Below are 22,071 nucleotides of genomic sequence, written 5' to 3'. Positions count from 1 at the left end.
AGAGAATGATTTCTGATGATTGAATGATTACTGTCATTGAGTTGATCCAGGACTTTTTTTCATTAATGCAGTTTTGGATGTTGGTGAGTTTGGACTGGTCGTTAGGTTTGAGGGGAAGATAAAGCTGGGTGTTGTCAGCATACCAGTGGAAGGAGATGTCGTGTTTTTGAATCAGGCATTTTCAGTCTCTGCAGGCCATGATTGCATCAAGGTGGACCAAGTTTTTTGGCCCAGGCTCCTCCCCAAAGGGCTGGTGGCGAACCCTATAAAAACCACCAACTGAAAAATGATCAGCTGACCTCCAGTGAACGGTTGTGCATGGAGCTATACATAGCACACATGGATCCAGATCATGGGGAAGCTTGTCTTTTCTGTTCACACTGTGAAACTTTAGCACACTTTTTTTGTTCAGTGTCCAAGGTTGCTCGGTGTGTTTCAACTGTTGAAGGGTTGGTTTGAAGGCCTGGAGGAGGGTTTTATCTTTTCCACTGTTCATATACAGTCCCAGGTACCTCGCCAGGAAGAGGGACATTCACACACTGTTAAAGTGATAGTTCAGGTTTTTGGACATGAAGTTGTGTGAAACGCTGACCATCTGTAGCTCTGATGTGACGGTGTCACTACTGTCAACGAGCCTCCTGCTCTGAGAAATCGCCCGTAGCTTACCGGAGAAAAAGTAGTTCTGAAGATGTACGGGGGACACGTAACCAAAAGGTTTTAAGCTACAAACAAGTATGCATGTGTTTTGTTAGACTATTTCAATAATTTTAAAACATCCCCGCATTACGTCAGACCTTGCTATCAATTGGGACTATTTTCTGGCCAGTATCACTCCGCCGTGCAGGCCCGCAAGACAGCATGCCAACAGAAATCAATTAGACAGTTCATCACCACGCCGTGCAGGTGTGCAGGATAGCAACGGCTAACGCAAACTTCATCGGCTGTTTCCAACAGAGGACCAGTAGGCTATTATTAGTGAGGAAGAAGATGTACTAGCCCTATATATACCTACTACTACAGCGCAAACACCGGCTCAGGCTCACGACACACCCTCGTCAGCTGCTGTAGGTAAACAGAGGAATACCAAAATGGTGCAAACAGCTGTGGGAATAAAAACATCGCCGGCTCCCAATTCCATCAGTTTACTTTTTTGTAGCTTAAAACCTTTTGATTATGTGTCCCCGGTACATCTTCAGAACTACTTTTTCTCCAGTAAGCTATGGGCGATTTCTCAGAGCAGGAGGCTCGTTGACAGTAGTGACACCGTCACATCAGAGCTACAGATGGTCAGCGTTTCACACAACTGCATGTCCAAAAACCTGAACTATCACTTTAAACTTCCTTCCAGCTACTGCCAAGCTAGCTATCTGTCTGAGTCAGAAAAACAGGGCCCACGGGATGGGCAGTAGGGGCAGTGTTATGCTCTGTGGCAGACAATGAAAGGTTGGTCTTCATGTTTTAAACTGTATGATTGTTGTATATCAGCTGCTCCTTGTTCCTGCTGCTCTGTTCCTTTGTTTGGCCTTCTGTTTTTGGTGTCTGATTTTGGTTATTTTTTTGTTGGGTAGGCTTAGATGTAGCTGAGGTTCTTTGGCCTGTACAACTTTTGTAGTGATTTTTAATTTTTTTAAAATCAAATATCTCTCTCTCTCTCTCTCTCTCTCTCTCTCTCTCTCACTGTCTCTCTCTCACTGTCTCTTGCTCTCAGAGAGTTGGTTAGAAAAATGATCAGTGTCAGGTGATAACATGAATCCTCTCATATTATCACCTGATACTGATCAGGGGTTTTTGTTTATTTCCCTGGCATGACAGTTGTACTCTTTTATAGCTGACATCACGGTGTATTCTACAACAGCGGTTTCCAACTGATGGGTCCTGGTCCAAAATTGGGTTGCGGGTCCATTCTGAATGGAACACAACTGACTTTAAAACATGTCAAGTTTGTAAAAAACACACACACACACACACACACACACACACACACACACACACACTTTAGTTCTAAGTACAGTGAATTTCCATCACAGAGCTTTTATTTTGAAGTGTTGTTTCCTGCTGTAGAGTGAGTTAATAACGGACAGCTACTTATCAGAGATAGCAAACTAGTTGACAGCATGACTAATATATAATAATATATAATAAACTGTGTGGACTTTGAACTAATGGCTGAGGAGACATCTAGCTGGACCATTTGGGAGCCACTGCTTTACAACATGGTCAACATATTCATATTCTAAGATATTTTGTGAATGGGCATTTGAGACATAGATCAATTTCCCTCTAAAGACTTTTGTTCTACCATGAAATGTAATCACTCTTTTAAATATGAAAAAATAATAATTTGAAAAAAAAAACATTGTATACTTTATTTGGGGAAATTACACAGGTCTCAGTGAGACTGATATTGAATACTGATTTGTTTCTAAAACAGATGTTTAATGTTTTAGGATATAACTGATGTGAATAGTTTCTAAAGTGTTCTAAGTTGGACAAGGCTAAGTAACAGCCACACTATACTGTAATGAATATTGTATACAACTGATGCATGTTGTGCAATGATAACCGACACCCGATTGGAGCTTTACTTCACTGAAATTTATTGGTTTGATGCTATTACAATAAAATATATTTCAAGAAAACAAAATGTCTCGGTCACTTTCTCTTTTGAGAGAAAAAAAACACTTCAGTTTAAGACGGGACTGTCAACTCACAGGAAAATAAAAAGTGAACAAAGAGCAAAACCAAAGGCAATATCAAGAGAATCAGTTCCACAACAGTAGCAATTTGACCTCAACATAAAGCAGAGAACTTTTTCAGTTGAAATGTATCTTCATCTTGCAGTAAGATATTCACTTCACAACATAAATATACTGTACAGAGTGATAACACACAGCTACTGTGTGTGTGTGTGTGTGTGTGTGTGTGTGTGTGTGTGTGTTTTCAGGCAGACATTAAGTTAAGGCAGGCGGAGTGATTGTCTACGACACCTTGAAATGGACAAACAAGGAATGATTTTCAAAGTCCACAGTGATCAAGTTGAGCTGCACAATATTACAAACACTGCCTTGACTGTGTCTTTGTTTTTCACTTGGTCTTGGTGACAGTGAATATCAGTTACATTGTCATCATTGTTGAGAGTCATGTGCGTGTCACTTTTCATAAATCTGGGGACAAAATATTTGTTACTTTTCAGCATTGTAAGTGCCACAGACTGCTACAAATACACAGTGCAGTGTGGGTTTCTGATACTATGTGCGGCGCCGATAAGGCCTGTAGTGTTGTCCACTGGCTGTTTGATAAGATACTTTGTTTAAAATGCATACAATATGCAGAAATGTGTAAGATATTCTTATCAGTAGAGATTAGTGACCCACAATGGTTACATTCGTCAGCCTAACAAGGAAAAAAATGTTTGTATTAATACATGTATTAAACATTAGCTTGTGTTTATTTAATTATTTATAGGGGACATACATTGATCAAGTAATAAAGAAAGCATCATATGTATTACTGTCTCTCCTAGACTGGTTCCAGAACCCTGAATTGCAGTACTCATTTAAAGTGATTCAGGGACCAGTTGCAGAAATCACCTTAAGTTTTCTCCTTAAGTATGACGCTGTTGACATCTTAAGACACTGCAACCAATGCCAGCATGTCAACAAAAGCATGTGGTTTGGTTTAGGCAACAATATAGCCCCTTTTCCACCGCAGGAGCTTTTATCATTTACCTGGTACATTTTAAAAACCTCGACGCGTTTCCACCAAAATTACCCAGGTAAAAAACTTTCCCTCAATCCCAAACTTTCACTGAAAAAAGCACCTAGTAAGGGGGTAGGACTTCTCAGATTCCCCAGAATTCTTGAGGGGCGGGGCTATGTGCTGAAGAACGCTGATTGGTGGAACACACACTTGCAGCTTTCCACACCTCCGTGCCAGTGTGGCTGTAGGCCTGGGGCTAAATTTCAAAGGCCAGAGTGATAAGCACGTACAGTACCAGTTATTTTATCGGTACCTGTACACATTTTGGTTTAATTCATTGTCATCCTGCAGCCTCTTCTCTGCCCTCTGTGCTGGCGCTGAACTCCTCCACATCCACACACACATCCACACACATCCACACACACACACACACACACACACACGCGCCAACACGACACGGTAATCTGTGAACAGCCGAGCAGCCCTGGTGGAAACAAAGTGAAGCTAACTCGAAAATGACTTAAGTTGATGGCAGCTACAATCGTTACTGTAAGTGCAATTAAACCTTAGCGAGTAAGAAGCCAATAATTTATCAATACATGTGTTCAGCAACAGGGCTGTTTCAAGACACTCTGAGGGCCCCAGGCAAGAGGCACCTTGGAGGCTGAAATAAAAATCAAACAGCCATCCTCCTCCCCTGACAAGTAAAGAACAGTCCCTTCACAAGAACAGTCCCTAAAGTGTGGTGAGGTTTGTGGGCCATTACCTGCCACAAAGAGAGAAATGTGAATGGCTCGTTTCTCCTCTGACACATCACATACCTGTGTGCTGCCACGGCTCAGCTGTTCAGGTATTTCTGGGCAGTCATGAAATCAACAAAGAGGAAATTATTGGACCTGGAGCCGGACTTCTCCGTCGCCGGTAAGCCATTATCTTGCGCCGTATTTGACAGGAATACGGCGTCTGTGACCCCCGTTCAACCCACAACCAGCAGGATTCGCCTTTCATTTCTGCTGCTGGTTGAAATCTGTACTCGCACAGCGTGCTCCTGAATGATTTGTTTTGCTTGCGCAAAACTATTTTTAGTTGCAAATGCGAGTAAAATGCTCGCACCGTAGAGCTCTGTGGAAAACAAATCACTGTAGCATATATAAACAAATCTAACCTACAAGTAAAAAGAAATAAATAATAACTTTCACTGCTCAAAGATACTAAATAGCTCAATAGCTAATACCTGAAATGGATACAAAATGGATACAAACTACTGCAGCACCATATTGAGTGCCAGGTGGCCAGCGCGTGCTGTTATTGAACGGCACATGGACACTCACCCTCTTGCGATTGGACTTTGAACTTATCCCACAGTAGTTGGTACCGTGAGGTACCATAGTACTATGGTACTCCAACAATGCTAGTGTGGGTGGCAACCAATCATGCGGGACATGGTCTCAATTTGCGTGACGCGTGAAAAGAGACAGAAATGCTGTGCAGTCCCGCACAGTGCGGGATGTCTGGTCACCCTACTTCCACTGCCACTGGCAAGCAGCAGCTAGTAGGGGGGCCCATTAGGGGAGATTCCAACATGTTGTGGTTGTTGCAGTGTCTATAGGGGTTCCATCATATTGTCATTGATATGGACCAATGTCAGCCGTCTCTGGGGGCCCCCTTCCAGCTCGGGGCCCTTGGCAATTGCCTAGTTTGCCTGTCCGGCTGCGACGGCCCTGTTCAGCAAGAACATGCAGACAGTCATATTCAATATGCTCTGTCCACAGTCTGTCATCCACCATAGAGCTTAGATTCTCTGCCCGAGCCCGAGCCCGAACCCGACCCGCACCTGACCAGGACCCGGCCGTAATTTCCCGCCACTATCCTCGGGCTCAGACGGGTCAGGCTCCTCATAATAGACCTAGGATGGAACCAACTACTTATCACACCCTTGACGGCGCCACTGGCCGCGCACATGTGAGTGATCTACGGTGACAACGTGTGTGTCGGCTTCGTCAAGTGTACCAAGTGCAGCGCGATGCTGGTATATGACAGCAAAAAGACGGGAACCTCAACACTTCAGAGGCACACGACGAAGGCTTGTCATGGAAAGAAAGATGAGAGTCAGCCTTCAATGTCCACGTTCATATCCTTAAAAAAAAGTTGGATTTAAACTGGCTCAGGCTCATAATTACAGTTAAAGGGACGGGACGGGCCGGGCTTGGACAGAACATGCATGGGCTTGGGTGGATTTTTTGGGCCCGATCTAAGCTCTAATCCACCGACACTTACGTTATGTCTTACACAAGGACATCACGCTAGTTCGGCTGATAGCAAATTGTTACTAATAAGCTCAAATGACAGCTGTCTGTATGTTGACTAACTTAGTTTGACACTTATCTTAAAATACTTTTAAACTTAGCTGCTGGCTGAGACAAACAGCCCCTCCTCTCTCTCCCAGCACTAATGTTACCATGTTACCAGCCAACAAGCTGGCGGAGCAAAATACAGGGCACATGCCAAATCATCTATGTCATCAGACTGATTTGAATAAATCTTTGAGGTGTGGTGGAAACGCTAACCGCACAGATTACCAGGAATTCTTTTACCCAGTTAAATAAATTCCTGGAAATAAAAGTTCCTGGAAATGTTGGTGGAAAAGGGGCTAAGAGCACATGTTTAGGTTTAGACATATGGTGTGGCTCTACATTTATACGGGAAGTGTACAGTGGGCTCCCAATTGAAAGTCTGGGTTTGTTGTCTCATAACACCATGAAAGGTGACTTTTGGCTTCAGGTGTCTGACACTGAAATCACTGACAAAGTGGCGGTATTCAACAACTTCAGAATGAGAACGGGCTGTTTATTGCCATAAACTCAGCCATGTTGCAGTTAAGATTAAGAGGTACCATATGTTTTTTTTCCCCTTACTTTGGTTGCTAAGGTCTTTTGTGCAATGGCTTAGGGATTCCTTGAGTATAAGACCAAGATAAGGAAAAAACCTTAAATATTTACATTTGAAGGAAACCTCAAGGAGAACACTAAAGGGTGTATGGTGGAACTGATTTCATTGTAAGGAAACCTTAAGTCAGACTTAAAATCCTAAGTTAAGGTGTTTTGTGCAACCAGCCCCAGTGCTCATTGACAGCTAATTCCCTGACAGCTAATTCCGCCATTTTGAGGAACAACTTCAACCATAAGGTGGGATGATTACTTTTTCAATATTTAACCAAAATCCACATCTCCTAATCTGAGGCAAATATAGGCCCCATAGGCGATTTCAGTTGGAACACAATCCCCTTGTAAGAAAAATTTGCAAAATACTTCAATCTTGTTAAGCTGTCATCCCTCTCCTCCAGGTCCGGGCCCAGATGCCAACCCAGATCTCTAAACAATAAATTGTGAAGAATCAATAAATTTTAATGGAGTGTTTCTATTTTAGCTGGTATAAAGTTCATAGCACTGGTTGAGCTACCAGCAAACTCACAGTCCAGTTGCATACATTAAATAATCTCACATGATGCTACTCAGCCAATCAAATCTGTGCATTCCAATAAGCATTGCAAGTGAATGAGATACACACACGGGAGAGATGTGATGGAAACAACAGTCAGAGAAATGAGAGAGTCAGAAAAAAATAATTTCACATGTTCTACGGAGAGAAAATAAGATAGAAATGAGCAATTTTTAATCAAGAATGGACAGATGGGAAGCTCAAAACCAGTCTGCCTCATCCTATGCTCTGAGACCATGGCAATTATTAGGGCACAGAAAATCAAATATTTTATGCTATATTCTATCAATTATTTGTCACATGAAATCATACAAGGTACAACTCCAGTGAACCATCCGTCCCATCCGTAAAAATTAACAAATGAGTATGAGTCTAACCATACATATGACTCTGGACGCAATATTCTGCGCTTTGTAAAAACGCAGTTCTTCGGAGACAAGGTCAAACAAATTGGACATCCAGACACTGGGGGTGGGGGGGCAAACAGGTCAGGTGAGTAACGGTCAAAACTCAAAAAAATATTAAAAGGATTGAACAGCCATCAGCACATTAAAACTATAAGCACTAATGCTGATCTTGGAGGAGAGGCTGTCTGTACTGGCTCTTATTTGTATCCAAATGAGCACACACCTACCTGACACATAGTCTGTATACAAGCTCATTGTGTAAAAATGATCTGTTTTCACAACGTGGTCTCACAGAAATACATGAAATGTCCATGACCTCTGAACACTGCATTAAGTGGTGGCAGCACAGTTAAGTTTAGGCAACAAAACTACTTTTTAAGGTTTTGAAAAAGATTTTGTTTTTGGTTAAAGCAACTATGTTTGTAACATACAGGACATAATGTAAGAGACATAAGTATGTTAAGTTAAATGAAGTCCGCGTTGACTTTTAGTTTCACATGGACCACAGACAGCAGTCTCTCACTTAAAAATCCAGCCTCCTCCCTACGCAGATGTTCCTCCTCTTTATACTACTTATGAGGTTGTATGGTTAACCACTGTCCAACATGTGACAATGTTGAACCAGAAAATTAGAGTGTAAACTATGACAAATGATCCTATTGCCTTTCCAACTGCACTGTTTCCATCCCTGGACAATGAAAATCAGGGGAGTGAAAGTCCAAGTACGGTGGGTGGGAGGGGTGGAGGATGGGTCCAATAACCACCAACTTTCACCCGGGAGGGTGGTGTTTGCTTCCCGTTAGATTGTAAAGCCAAATCCTGTTCTTTTTTTCATGCTTTTGTTGCCTAAACTCAATCCTGAGCGTGTGTTGGCTAAACGTAACCACTTGCATTTGTTGTTGAAGGAAAAAAATGTCAATGCGGGAGTAAAGCAGCGAGCAGTCCTCTTAAGGAGGCAAGTTGGGGTGGTGGATGGGTCACAAAAAACAAGACTTTCCCCCCAGGAGACTGGTGTTCAGAATTGTGTGAATTTATTTTAAGGTACATGGTCACCATGTTTCTTTTCTTAAATCTAAGAACTGACAGGCTCAATCCAAGTACTTTACTTGCGTAAACTTAACCTATCTAACTTTACATTAAGTACGTAACTTTATGTTAAGTACGTTACATCAGTCAAGGGTCACTAATTCGTAAGATGTCACACAAACTGTTGCATGAGGTTGTGGTCATTTCATATATTTCTGTGAGAACAGGTTATGTTTTGGCCACCAACATATTTATAACCTGATTAGTTCACAGCAATACAGTTGAGTAAAAACATCAACTGCAGACCCAGTTTACTAAAGACAAGTGACACGTGAAACTCAGATCATCCTCCAGTCTGTTAAAGTGGCAGACACCCAACCACATGTGTTTATGGCACACCAGTTTATATTTAACATGCACATCAGTGATGCTGTGAATTAAACAGACTGTGTGTTATATACAGCTGTTGTGTTCTCTATTGCTGGTCAATATTAATACCAACATGAAGTAGTAGGAGTTCAGTAGGCACCCAGTGTGTTTCAGTGTTGGTTTAACAAGGAATACTGAGAGAGAGGGTTTGAGACTGACAGCCACAGGCAGGGTAGGGAAGTTATTGAGTATTGAGAGACAGAATAACATATTGTTGTTGGGTTCTTTTTATGAGATTTGTTGACAATAAGAAAAAAATGAGCATTAACATTTTATAGATAATGTATAAGTTATTTTCATTGTGGATACTAAAAAAAATTGGTAAAATTGGTATAGCTGCTTCAGTGCAAACCATATCAGTATCAGCACACAGATCAGTTGATCTCTAGTCCACATACTGTGCAGTGTGTTGAAAAGTGACACAAACATGAGTGTGAACACCACACCTTCATTTTTTGAAGATCTATTGTTTCTTGGGACATTGACCAACAAACAAATTCAATTTTACAAAGAAACTTGAAACCAAATGTTGCCAGATGCATCTTTTCCCTCCCTGTGTTGTCTCTCTCTGGCTCCTCAGTAAAAAACTGAAGGGCAATTATGACGCTTTGTTTTTGCTATTCGCATCTTTACTTAAAGAAAGAAAAATGCTGTCTTTGTCATTCCTCTTACTGTCATTTATATGTCTTTTCTATCTCCTCTTACTGCACCTCTCTGCTCTGGCTTTCTTTAGTTTTCAGTTTTTCTCTCTGTTTCATTCACTTTTTTTAAAATCTGCCTCTTTCTTTGTCTCTGTCCTTATCCGTCTTTCTCTCCCTTGTATTTTCTCTTTCTTGGTAAGAGCAATGAATAACTGAATGTGTTGTTCTTAACATGTCTGGCTTTGATATATAAATATATTAACATCTAAATAGATTAAAACAAAACTATATTGAACCCCATAGAGCTTTCATATTTAGTTTTTTTTTTTTTAAAAAAAAAAAAAACATTGGTGGCAAAAAGAACAAATGTAGAGATATGGGCAGAAGTGATAGTCTATTCTAACGAGACCACAGTGTGTCACGTTATCCTAAAGTCTGTCTTAAAGGAATAATTCATTTTTATAGTAGGGTTGTGTGACTAATCAATCTATAAACAGTATATGACATACAGTAGATGTCAGTCAGTATACCCCCAGTTTGGAGAAGCAGGCAGCAGTCTAACATGCAAGCTAAGCAATCTGCTACTGGGGTCAGCGACAAAATATATCTTAGCCACCTAAAAAAAATCAATGTTAGTTTAAGTGTACAATATATTGAGAGTATTTTCACTGTTTCACCATAATGTCAAACAGCGATTTCTAACGGGAAAATGAAGCCATTACATCGTTCTCTTCAAAGCCACACCCCACTGAGAAAAACTATAATTTAACATTTCTGAACACAGGAGCTGCTGGTCTACTGCTGCTGGTTAGTTAGTTTGTGTTAATGTGTGACACTGGTGTTTAAAAGGGTAAGTTCGCATTCACTAAAGTCACCAACAACCAATGACTTTCACGCAGGAGACTGGTGTTCATTTCCTATATGATTGTAAAGCCAAACCCTTTTCTTTTTCTTAAACCCAACCACATACTTTTGTTGCCTAAACCCAATCATATACGGGTGTTAGCTAAACATAACCACATGCGTTTGTTATTTAAGGAAAAAAAACTCAATTTGAGGTGTTTTACCGATGTAGTTTGATTAATTTTTGAAAGACACTGTATGCAAACTGTACATTTCCTGTGAAAATAGAAGTGTATTTTGAAAACAAGGTAAGGAAAGGTAAAGCAGTGAAACTATTCTTAATATAGCATACACTTAAACTGATATTGATTCTTTTAGGTGGCTATAATACATTTTGTTGCTGATCCCTCAACAGCAGTAAATTGCCTAGCTTTCATGTCAGACTCCATCATGCTTCTCCAAACTGGGGGTGTGCTGACTGACATCTACTGTTTGTAAGACACTGACTATGTATCCCATACAACCCAACTTCAAAAAATCCAAACTATCCCTTTAAATCTAAAACTTAATAATAATGATCTAAGAACAGTGTTGGTGAACTTGAAATCATAAAGTTGCATCTGATATTTGGGTCAAAAATGACTGACTTAACACTTAAATTCAGTTTCTGAAAAAAAAGCTACAAAATCTGTTGGAAAAAGTGTACATTAGCTCACCCAATTCCTAAAGTGGCATTGGAAACAGTTTTACAGTGATATCAGAACAATATTTAGATGCAGATGTTTCAAAAAGATGCAGGCAGCAGCTATAGACAAATATCTTAACAGTCATTTTGACACCATGTTTTTTATGACTGTGCAGCACTGATGCAGGCTGAAGCTTCTTCCTCTGAGTCTAAATGTTTGCTGGGCAGCTCTGTGGGATGTAGAAAATCTTTTTGGTGATGTTGGATTCATGTGTAGTTTGGTCCAATAGAATATAATGCAACTCTACAGGCAAATCTAGTTGTGAAAACAGGGTAGAAAATCTAGTTTTTAAAGGTCACATTAATGTAGCTCTGCAGGATATGAAAACATTAACATTCAAAATGTTCAAACTACCTTGAGTACAGATGTAGCTTTATAATTCCAAACTCTAAAGAACATTTTCTCCTCTCTAACTCAAACAAAAGCCCTCACAAGGATGACCCAATATGAACCTGTCTATCTTCATTTGGTTGTTTTCATCTCACTCACACTTTCCCTCCCACACACACAGTCTCACCTAGAGCAACACACGTGGATCCCTCACACACAGGCTCGCTTGGCGTGCAGCATCTCAATGAGCAGGTTGTTGCAGGGCACCTCTCCGCTCAGATGCATGTAGCACAGGTAGTCTTCAGCCTGCGTGCTGAGGGAGCGCAGCTCCGGCAGCCGCACCACCAGCTGGCTGAACTTCTCCTGGAACTGAGGGTAGGTGGACAGAGTGTACTCCAGGAGAGCCCCATTCACCTGCTCCTGGACGCCCTCCACAAATGCCTGGTCCTCCAGCAGCTTCACATCTGCACAAATGCAGGGAACAAATACAGAACATGACTCAGTGAGGGAAAAAATGAATCTGGTGACATGTGGCAAAGTCAGGATGTGGATGCAGTTTTATAAGTCATTACTGACCGGCCTGTACACTAGCTCAACACTTTGTATACGCTTTGTTTTGTTACTTAAAGGGTGACCTCATCATTTTTCAACCTGGACTCTACTTTCCCATTTTTTTCTGTCTACGTGACCAATGAGAACAACAATTTATGAAACTGCCCCAGTATTGAGAGAGACCACTGCAACCAGCAGCAGGGAAACAGACTGCAATAAAACCACAAGGGCATTTGTGCTCTGTCAAAGAACGTCCACTAAAAGCATTTGTTTTTGCCACTGACAGGCTCAGATTATTATTATAGGTGCCTGGCAACATTGTGGAAAGGATCTCTACAGAGACAGACCTTTTTGTTAAGGTGTAAGATACTTTCTGTTTAACCAGAAACAGCCTCTAAATTGCTATTGCCTAACACACCAGACTCCATTTAAATAAATTGTAATTTTAGTGTCTATAGAGTCAGCATGTTTCACATCTAACTGCGAGAATTAAGGGTTTATTTCAACTAAACCAGAGTTGGTAATTGTGGGAACCAAGATGGCTCTTGTTAGTTTAATTTTGTTTCTGTCAAATTTGACTGAAATGTATTTTACTATGAAAAAATTACAGCTTATTCGAATGGAGTCTGGCCTGTTTGATGCTAGCAATTTTGGGGATGTTTCTAATTAAGTCTTACTCTAAAAGGTCTATCTGTAGAGATTCTTTTCATAATGATAACTTATGCTTATGATAACAATCTCAGCCTGTCGGAGGCAAAAACAAACACTCTTAGCTGACTTACATTGACGTTGCAAAAATGCACTGAGTGGTTACCTGTTTCGTGGCTGCCAGCTACAGCAGTTTCAATCATTACTGGACCAGTTTCAAAAAATGTTGCCATCATTAGTTACTTAGACATAAAAACATGGAAAAATACAACTCTTTCTCACTCCGAATGTCATTGACTACCGGCACTGGTCAGTGACTTCAAGCATCAGACGCCGACAAAAAAGGTGTCCTTTCACACTGGCATTATGCTCAGTCAGTCACTGTTATTGTTTAATGGTGCCCAGCAACATTGTGGTGAACATGGCGGAACAACAACGAAAGTTTCAGGGAGTGGAAATCCAAGCAGAGCTGGTGGGAGGGGTGGTGGATGGGTCCAACAACCACAAACTTTTACCCAGGAGGCCAGTGTTCACTTCCCATATGATTGTAAAGCCAAACCCTGCTCCATTGTCCTAAGCCCAACCACGGTTGGCTAAACGATGAAAACAGACAATGCATGTAACAGGCTGAAGTGACCCAGAACATCAACAACCAACATGCCCAGGGTACTTTGCATGTCATGTCTCAACATGGAAAGTCTGTGACCAAATGTCGATATGTGACAAGATCTGAGTGAGAAGCCATTAACATAAATTTGTTCAATTTTGGGGACTTCTGAAGTAGTTCAAAATTAAAATTGTGAACTATGAATGTGAACCAGTTAATTTAAATCTGTGTGAACTGAACTTTGCACTAGCTCTTGTGAAGTGTGAATGTTTACTACCAAGTAGGTTTGTACATTTAAGGAATCTGACTTGGTGGTTTGGTGCATGACAATAAACAGTATGGGACATAATACAAAATAAAAATAGGATAATTTTCAAGAGAATGTGAAAAAAAATAAGAATATGTAATTGCCTTCACCAAGGAGGTAATATTCTCAATTTGGTTTGTTTGTTTCTTGGTCTATTTGTTTGTTTGTCAGCATGATTTAGGGAAAAATTACCAGCCCAATTTTCATGAACGTTGGTGGAGAGGTGTAACATGGGCTAAGGTAGAACCCATTACATTTTGAAGTGAATCATGGGGTGAATACATGATTTAGTTTTCACTTTTGTGTACATTGACAGATAGGGTGTTTGGCCTTGGCAGAGGTCTGCGTTCTCTGAGAGCCCTTGTAGTTAGGTGTCAGTTTTTAAAGTGCACAGTTATGCAGGAATGTGCAAACTATTGTCCAGGGAAAGTCCTACAAAGGGCGAGACAGTAGCTGGCCTTATCTGCTATGTTGAGTGTCCTCACCTTGGCAGCTTGTTTGGTGATTTTGCTATGGTTCAAATTTTAGTTGTATTCATGTATGAGTTATGCATACTAGCAAGGTTCCTTTGTGTTGTATAAGGACAATTTGACCAACAAGTTTCTGAGTTCAAGGAAATCTATTTGTGTGGTGTTAAATGTTTTTGTTGTGTAATTTCAGTTTGTAGTCTTTGGTAGCTGAGGCTTTGTTTTCAGATAACGTGTTATGTCACTTTGAGAATACTTAATACTGCTTTGGTCAGATACTTATGGGGCATATACTGTCCGTGGTACAGGCAGCATGTGTAGAAAACCTTTTGGTAAATCCTTTAGGGGAGCTGCTTTAAATTCTTGCCGAGAATCAGCTGTTGAATCACTTTTAGTTTGGAACTAATTCTCAGAGGATGTGATTGATTCGAATTGAATCATGATACTTCTCAATACTTCAGTACTTCTCTAAGATGTAGATTTGTTGGGCAGTTTCTGTTCTCCTGTTCCAGTTGAGAAATTGTTTACGTCTTGTGCTTCTGCCATAACAAAGCCTATAAGTGTCCGTATTTGTCAACCCGTTATCATTCCAAGGTCATCAGATACCAGACCATTCTTATTCCAAAGTCGTCAAATACCACTACTTTGTCAGTGATTTTGGCGTCGGACACTGGCACCAAAAGCCACCTTTTGCAGCGGTATGATATGCTGCCGGGTGGCACCATTTTGTAACACAGCCAGACAGAACCTTTTGCAGTGTTATGATACACCACCAGCTAGCCAGACTGCACCATTCATAATGCAGGCGGATGGCACCTGTTGCGGCAGTATGATACACTGCTGGCAGGTATCAGCCTGAAACAATGTCTGTAATGGCATCATATAAGGAACTAGAACGTCCTAGAAAGAGTGGGGCGGGGTGGTAGATGAGTCCAACAAACTCCAGACTTTCACCCTGGAGGCTATTCTTTGCTTCCCGTATGAATGTAGACCCAAACCAAGATGTTTTTTTCTAAACCTAACTATGTGTTTTTGTTGACATCCCAGCATTCATTGTTCATTGTTCCTCCTGGAACATAAACAGCAAACACAAAAGGATACCTGGCATGTAATATGTTGACTTGAGAGTCCACTGACAAAGCAGTGATAATGTGATGACTTGGGATGAGAGCATGTTGCAAATACCAAGGCTTTGTCCTGCCCATTGGCATCTGATACAGACATAAGGCACCCATTAGTGTCTCTATGAGATGCACCAGGCTTTTAACTTACTCCAATGTAAAAGCATCTGCAGCAATTTTAGATGTTTGGAGCGACTAACATAGTATAAAGAGTAAGAAAGCGAGAAGAAATAAAACAGTTTGAAAGTTGAATATAAACCATTCATTTATGATATGAATGCCAGCTACTAGGTTTTATTTGTATGCTGTATCTATACTTTAGGCATGAAATAAGGTGAGTGCGTGGAGTGTGGGTGGCAGTATGTGTGTGTGTGTGTGTGTGTGTGTGTGTGTGTGTGTCTGTGTGTGTGTGTGTGTGTGTGTGTGTCTGTGTTAGAGAGAGAGAGAGAGAGAGAGAGAGAGAGAGAGAGAGAGAGACAATAGCCAAGCCCTCCGGTGGACCGGCATTCAGCGTCAGCTGAGCCCATCTTGGAGAATCCATTCACACAGTAATTAAATGTTTTGAATCAATGTTCTGAATCATCTTTTCAAACTGCTTAAGGGCAATTAAATTACCCCCGACAAACCTGACTCTGAAGATGAGGGAGAGCGAGAGCGAGAGCAAAGAAGCCACAGGCAAAGACAGCAAATATTTTCTGTCTATGACAAGTGCTCTTCCCATTCAAAAGCTCTTTGTTCCCAGCTTGCCAGCGCTAAACAGCAAACACTTCTGAGAATCTGGGCAAGCCACATCTATGCTCTCTCCATCTGCACAAGCCGCTACATGAATGTTGGTCCTGCCATCGAATGACAGACCCATCCATTACGCTTCTTTTGAATGCCATTAGTGGACAATGGAGGAGGATGTCTTTGTTAATATTGGCTTTTGTCAACCCTAGAAATTTAATTAAGTGAATTTATCGTAGGGAAAAAGGCCAGTTTGGAAAACGCTTGTAACCTTACAGATAAATAGATATTGCAGATAATCTGCAATTATAACATTTTTTTCATTAAAATGTCAGCGTTGCTATTCAAATTCCACCAAAGCATAGTATCAGTATGGCCCTGCAGCCCAACAAGTTGATAGATTTTTACATCAAAACCTACCATTCTTCTGAAAAAAAAAACAAAAAAACAATCTACAACCTACACCTGTAAGCTCAGGCCTGAGATAAGAAACACGTTTATCAGCAGATAGATCAAACCAGGATAAATCGCCCTTATTTGTGCTTATATTGATGTTTAAAGGAAGAGACTCTATACTGTATATGAACTACTGTATGAATACTGTTGTTCCTGTTTAAGCTGTTTCAGCCTGCCAAACCGAATATCACATTATGGTGACCCTCACGGTAAGTCAGATATCAGCTATGACGGTAGCATCACTTCTCTCAAAATGCAATTTGTTGGACTTACTGGGGTTGAACAGGAGGAGGAATTTGAGACAAGCAATCTCTCTGCGGTCCAGCTGCAGTGCCCGAAGCCTCGCTGCCAGCTCCTGACCTCTCTGGACCAGACTGGACAGAGTCGCCTCAGCTTGGGACAGGATGAATGACAGCTCGACCTGAAAACACAGGCTACTGGTTATATTCTTAGTCCCTTATATCCATGAGACTTAGCAAGGTCAATGAGGCACATTACAATTCAAACCCCAACCTTGGCCTTTTTGGAGGACTTAATTTTTTTTCTGTATTTTGAGTTGGGGAAATTAAATGTATCACTCAACTTTAGTTTTGTAGTGTTGGGTTTTTTTTCAAAATTCATATGTAGCAATCCTATTGTCTGAGCAACGTAGTTGCCAGAGAAAACGCTGGCATTGTATGTTTCTGCAAACCACAGATATGTTGCATTTTTACTTATGTGGCAGATTTTGGCTTGCAATACCTGGTTTTGGGGGTACAATCCCAACTGGAAACGCAGCAAAGTCTCAGTAAATAACCCTTTTTGTGGCACTATCCCTGCTGGAAAAACAGGGATGGGTCACTTAAAAAACACCCATTTTTGGGAGCTAAAAGCCTTGGGAAACACAGCAACAGGTCCCTAGAAGTCATCCTGGTTGGTGCCTAAAAAGTAGCTGGAAACACAACAATAACTCACTAAAAAATATCAAGTGTTGTTTCTTATTGGATTCAAACAGTGGCCTGCAGCAGTTGATTGGGTGCCACGACATCTGCCAACCCCTTCATTCTCCTATTACAAGTCAGCTCATATATTATGTCACTTTAGAAATGCTCATATTTGAAACATGCAAATGTAACATATTTGAGGTTTGTAGAAATGTAAAATGCCAACATAATCTTCTGGTGACTTGGCTGGGTCTGAGGCAGTCCATAATTATAACTAAACATCAGTAGCAACCCAAACCCATCCTATAGGCAACATAGAAAGCTGCCCACAGTGCCACACTGAGAGGGGTTGGAGCACATGAGAGTAAGAAAAAACGTGGAAAAAAAGCCATCCAGTACACAAAAATAAGAAGAAGACAAGGACTGCAAATTAGCACTTACCATATCCTTCTAATGTCTGTCATTTAATATTACTTTTTATTAGTTTAGTTGTTTGTGTTTATTTCTCATCATCATCATCATTATCCTTATTATTATTATTATTATTATTATTAAGAAGAAGAAGAAATAATAATAACAGTAAAAAAAACAGGAGTTACAAAACCTTAATCTGTAATGTCATAAAGTCTGGAGCTGCTCCATAGACAATGAATAGTGAAAGATGTTCTCGATGACAGTGAAAGCAGCCAGGGGAACATTCTGAGTATATGGGTACATTTTCTGTTTCAGAACTGAGAACACTACATAAAGCTCATTGGGTATAAATAATTCTGTGGGTCCACAAAATCAGCATTCCACTGCTACATCTGAAATCACATACTATGCACTACATATCTAATATATGCAATATTGTTCAACATACTTTTGTGTACATAAACAGTAGCATGTGTCTGTTTGGATACAGTTGAGTCTATCTACTAAAAAAACTATCTACATGTGATTTAAACAGAGCAGAGGGCAGAATGAATTGCTGACTGGCACAGAGAAATGCGCTTCTGGTGTGAACGGCCATGCAACTGCTGACAGGCATATGTGCGACAGTAAACAAATTGAGGTGCCTCTGCATCTAGTGTGTACCCAGCTGAATCCTCCTGCCTATATATATTTCAGTGTCAAGACGATACATATGTCTGTGCTGTGTTCCATACACACAGGAAAAGAACATAAAACTACGTGTATATGGCATTTCAATACCACCTTCACTCTGCAGTGTATGGGGTCAATATAATTTGTTTGTATTAATGAACAATGTTATATTTTTACATAATGTTCGTTGGTCAGTATTTTAAACCTGCAACACATTATGTGATGATAATTTTACAGTATGTAAAATTCCTCCCATTCCTCCCACTCCCTGTACAATTCGTGCAGTTTTCCGGTGCTGGAATACTCCAAGTGGTAGCTTCAGGTAAGCTGTGTGATGATGCTGTCCTAAATGTGTTCATGAGGTCATCAGCAAAATCTCTTCATTAGCCTCTCTATCATCAAAACTTACATTACATTGTCAAATAATTGTCTTCAGGAATAAATGTACCTCATTTCAACCAGCTTTATGAAGACTGCCGAACCACAAAAGTATGGAAAAAACAAATCTGATTTTGTGCTTCATTCTAAGCACTTCATTGTTCTTAATTTTAAGTGTCAATGCATTCATTTGATGCACTCCACTGTTCCTTCCATTAAATAAGTATGGTCACCATGTCCAACAGAGCTACTAACGCTAAAAGAATTTCAATTTTATCTGTTTCACAGTTTGATACGCACATGCAGTTCTAGAGAAAACTTTATATAAAGCATATCTAGTTTTTGGCATTACAGGGAGAGCTCAGTTTTTCTGAGTGGGGTTGTATGGAGTGCTTATCCAAATACAGTATATTACATACTGTAGATGGTGGTTGTCATGCCCTGGAGTCCAACATGGAAGCTAAGGAGTCTACTGCTGCTGAGGGGTCAGCAACAAAATGTATTTTAGGGGCAAAAAAATTGAAAAATTGATATCAGTTAAAGTGTATGTTATATTAAGAGTATTTTAACTGCTTCAAACTAATGTCAGACAGTGATTTACAACTGGAAAATTAAGCTGTTATATTACCTTCTTCAAAGCCAGACTCCACTGATAGGCATAAGGATTTAACAATAATGAACACAGGAGCTGCTGATCTACTGCTGCCTCAGCTAATTATTTTGTTTGTGTACTTGTTTAACTTTTGCATGTACAAGGGTTGGTTCGGATTAACTTAAGTCACACAATGACACAAACTAACTAATCAATCAAAGCAGTGGTAGACAAGTAGCTCATGTGTTCAGTGTGCTAAAATTACTGTTTTTGTCAGTGGATTCTGGTGCTTTGGCAAGAGCGTAGACGGGAAACTGAAGCTGTAAGCAGCTTTCCCGTCAGAACAGGGTGTGTGACAGAAAGGTAAAGCAATTCAAATATTTGTGCACTTAAATTTATATTGAACTTTTTTAGGTGGCTAAAATACATTTTGGTGCTGACCCAAATCCATAACAGTACATTGCTAATCTTCCATGTCAGACTCCAGCCTGCTTCTCCAAACTGGGGGCATGCTGACTAACATCTACTGTATGTAATATGTAATATGCTATGGATGCAATAATGTTTTTTGTAGTCTTCTTGGTAGGTATGGGCTGTTGTTGGCAGGCCTACAGGAAATTGATTTTGGTTATTGCGCTTATGTCTAAATGGGCTTGCACAAGGAAAAGCACTTCATAGGCAAACTTTATTAGGTTTATTATGTTTTTGTTTTTTTGCACTAAATACTAAAGCAGATGGACAAGGGGATAGGACTAGAAAAGTTTCTTATAACTTCTTCCTATCCCTTTTGGACATGATGTTTGGGTGATAAATTGACTATAGACAGATGTACTGTTTTCCAAACTGATAAGGCTTTGTTGCCTGTTGATTACTTTTTTTGGTTGTTGTTGTTAATATTGGTGTGTAGGCTTTATTCCTTATTCTGCCTTGTTTTGTTTTTATTTTGTTTTAACATGTTCAATAAAAATCGATTGATTGATTGATTGATTGATATACATACAATCCCACTTAAAAATCCCTTTAAAAAAACAAATAACAAATATTTTGAGTTTGGTGCAAAGTATGGATCAGTGGCTTCAGATATCAGCATTGCTGTTAACCTTCAAGCCTTACAAATGACTGTACATTGGCAAAAAAAAAAAAAACAGAAAAAGAAATTCCAAGTCCTTCACTAAAGCAAACACAATACACGCCGCACGTGCAAGTGAATGAAGCAGACTGTGCATTGTGCTTCTGGGAAGCTGCTGTATAAGGGAGTTGTTACCTCCTGGCCGGTCACCAGCAGGATACTGTCTTCCTGTCCATGTTGCACTTGTCTGAAAATGTGATCCAGGACCAGAAGTTCAGACCAGCAGTTATGGAGCAGCTTCATTTGATCTCCCACCTCCAGGAAACACACCACACACACACATGTACACACACACACGCACACACACACACACACGCACACAGAGAGAGAGCGATAAAGACAAAGACAGAGAGACAAAAGACATTATCTTAATGCATGTCTACAGTCTTAGGTTCACTCTGTTCATACATACTATAGTATTTTCCTTCTCTTTGTTATTCAAACACTGATAATCCTGATCAGTATTCTTTGAAAACTGTAACAAGTCCTGATTATTCCTGTCTCTGTGATCATGTTGTATGGAAGCAGAAATCAATGTCGTCCTTTTCAAAGTGTCTTTCAATTCTATTTTCTGTCGTTTTGTGATGTTGTGTTTATTATTGTACATGGCTAAATTCCTTTTATATGTAAACTCATTTTGGCCATTAAATTGGCTTCTGATTTCAAATAAATAAACAGATGAAGTGAAAAATGGAGAGACCATAAAAAAGGAGAGCAGAGAAATTAAGTAATGCTGGGTGGCAATAAGTGCGCTGATGTTGGCTGTTTGTGATATTGCCGTGTTCCATGTTGTGTATTTACGAGAATTGTCTGAGACCTCTTCAACCTGTTCACCTCTCCCTAACCCCTCCCAACCTCTCCCAGTCACATCTGCTCTGCTCTGGGGGATGGGTGTGTTTTCAGATTGAGCCCCCACCCCATCCCCCACCCCCACGTCCCTCACTGCAAGATTGTCTGTAAAATGAAGGACACAGCAGTCAGTAATTCTGCAGCCGCAGCTGCTAATAGGCCCAGACACACATTCATCTGACACAGAGCTGACAGAATTACTGTCCATCTGAATGAAACTATATATCAGCCGCAGAGGAGAGGGTCCAATCTTGTTGGCCACACACTCATCTGGCCTGGTGTTTGGGGGGGGGGGGGTGTACAGTCATTGATAAAGGAAGGGGTTAAGGAAGCAAGAGGTCTCGGTGACCTCCTATGCTTCCTCTCCAAGAGGAGTTGGACACTGAGCTGCAACCAAAAAAATCACTCTGAAAAACCCCTCAAACATGCTGGACGTGGGGAGAAGGGCTTTATTTAATCTCCAACATGGATTCTCAGTGTTTTTGTCTGTCCATGTTAAGAGTGTGGAACTAGGTTAGACTGATATATCAGGTTATATACCTGTCAAGTAGGCCTGTCATGTTCTACCTGTTAACTTTAAGAAAGTATTGCGCGTTGGGAGCGTTGGTCCG

The 22,071-nt window shown here is 40.5% G+C and overlaps 1 protein-coding gene across 4 annotated transcripts in view; it reads right to left on the bottom strand.

Annotated features, from left to right (window-relative positions):
• LOC117251942 (nuclear receptor subfamily 5 group A member 2-like) overlaps positions 1-22,071 on the bottom strand; it is a 53,116-nt gene that overhangs the window by 3,165 nt on the left and 27,880 nt on the right. Inside the window, exons 5-8 of one of the 4 annotated variants that reach the window (XM_078170983.1) lie at positions 20,747-20,866; positions 16,777-16,924; positions 11,807-12,083; positions 1,240-7,070 (exon numbers count right to left, since the gene is read on the bottom strand). In XM_078170983.1, the coding sequence (XP_078027109.1) occupies positions 11,830-12,083; positions 16,777-16,924; positions 20,747-20,866 (522 nt within the window). In that variant the 3' untranslated portion in view covers positions 1,240-7,070; positions 11,807-11,829. Of the gene's footprint in view, positions 1-1,239; positions 12,084-16,776; positions 16,925-20,746; positions 20,867-22,071 lie in introns of those variants that run through there. The other 3 variants (XM_078170982.1, XM_078170984.1, XM_033618520.2) reach the window with 3 other exon arrangements.

This window comes from Epinephelus lanceolatus, chromosome 9 (assembly GCF_041903045.1).
Source record: "Epinephelus lanceolatus isolate andai-2023 chromosome 9, ASM4190304v1, whole genome shotgun sequence".
NCBI lineage: Eukaryota > Metazoa > Chordata > Actinopteri > Perciformes > Serranidae > Epinephelus > Epinephelus lanceolatus.
This window is presented reverse-complemented; position numbering and strand designations above follow the sequence as displayed.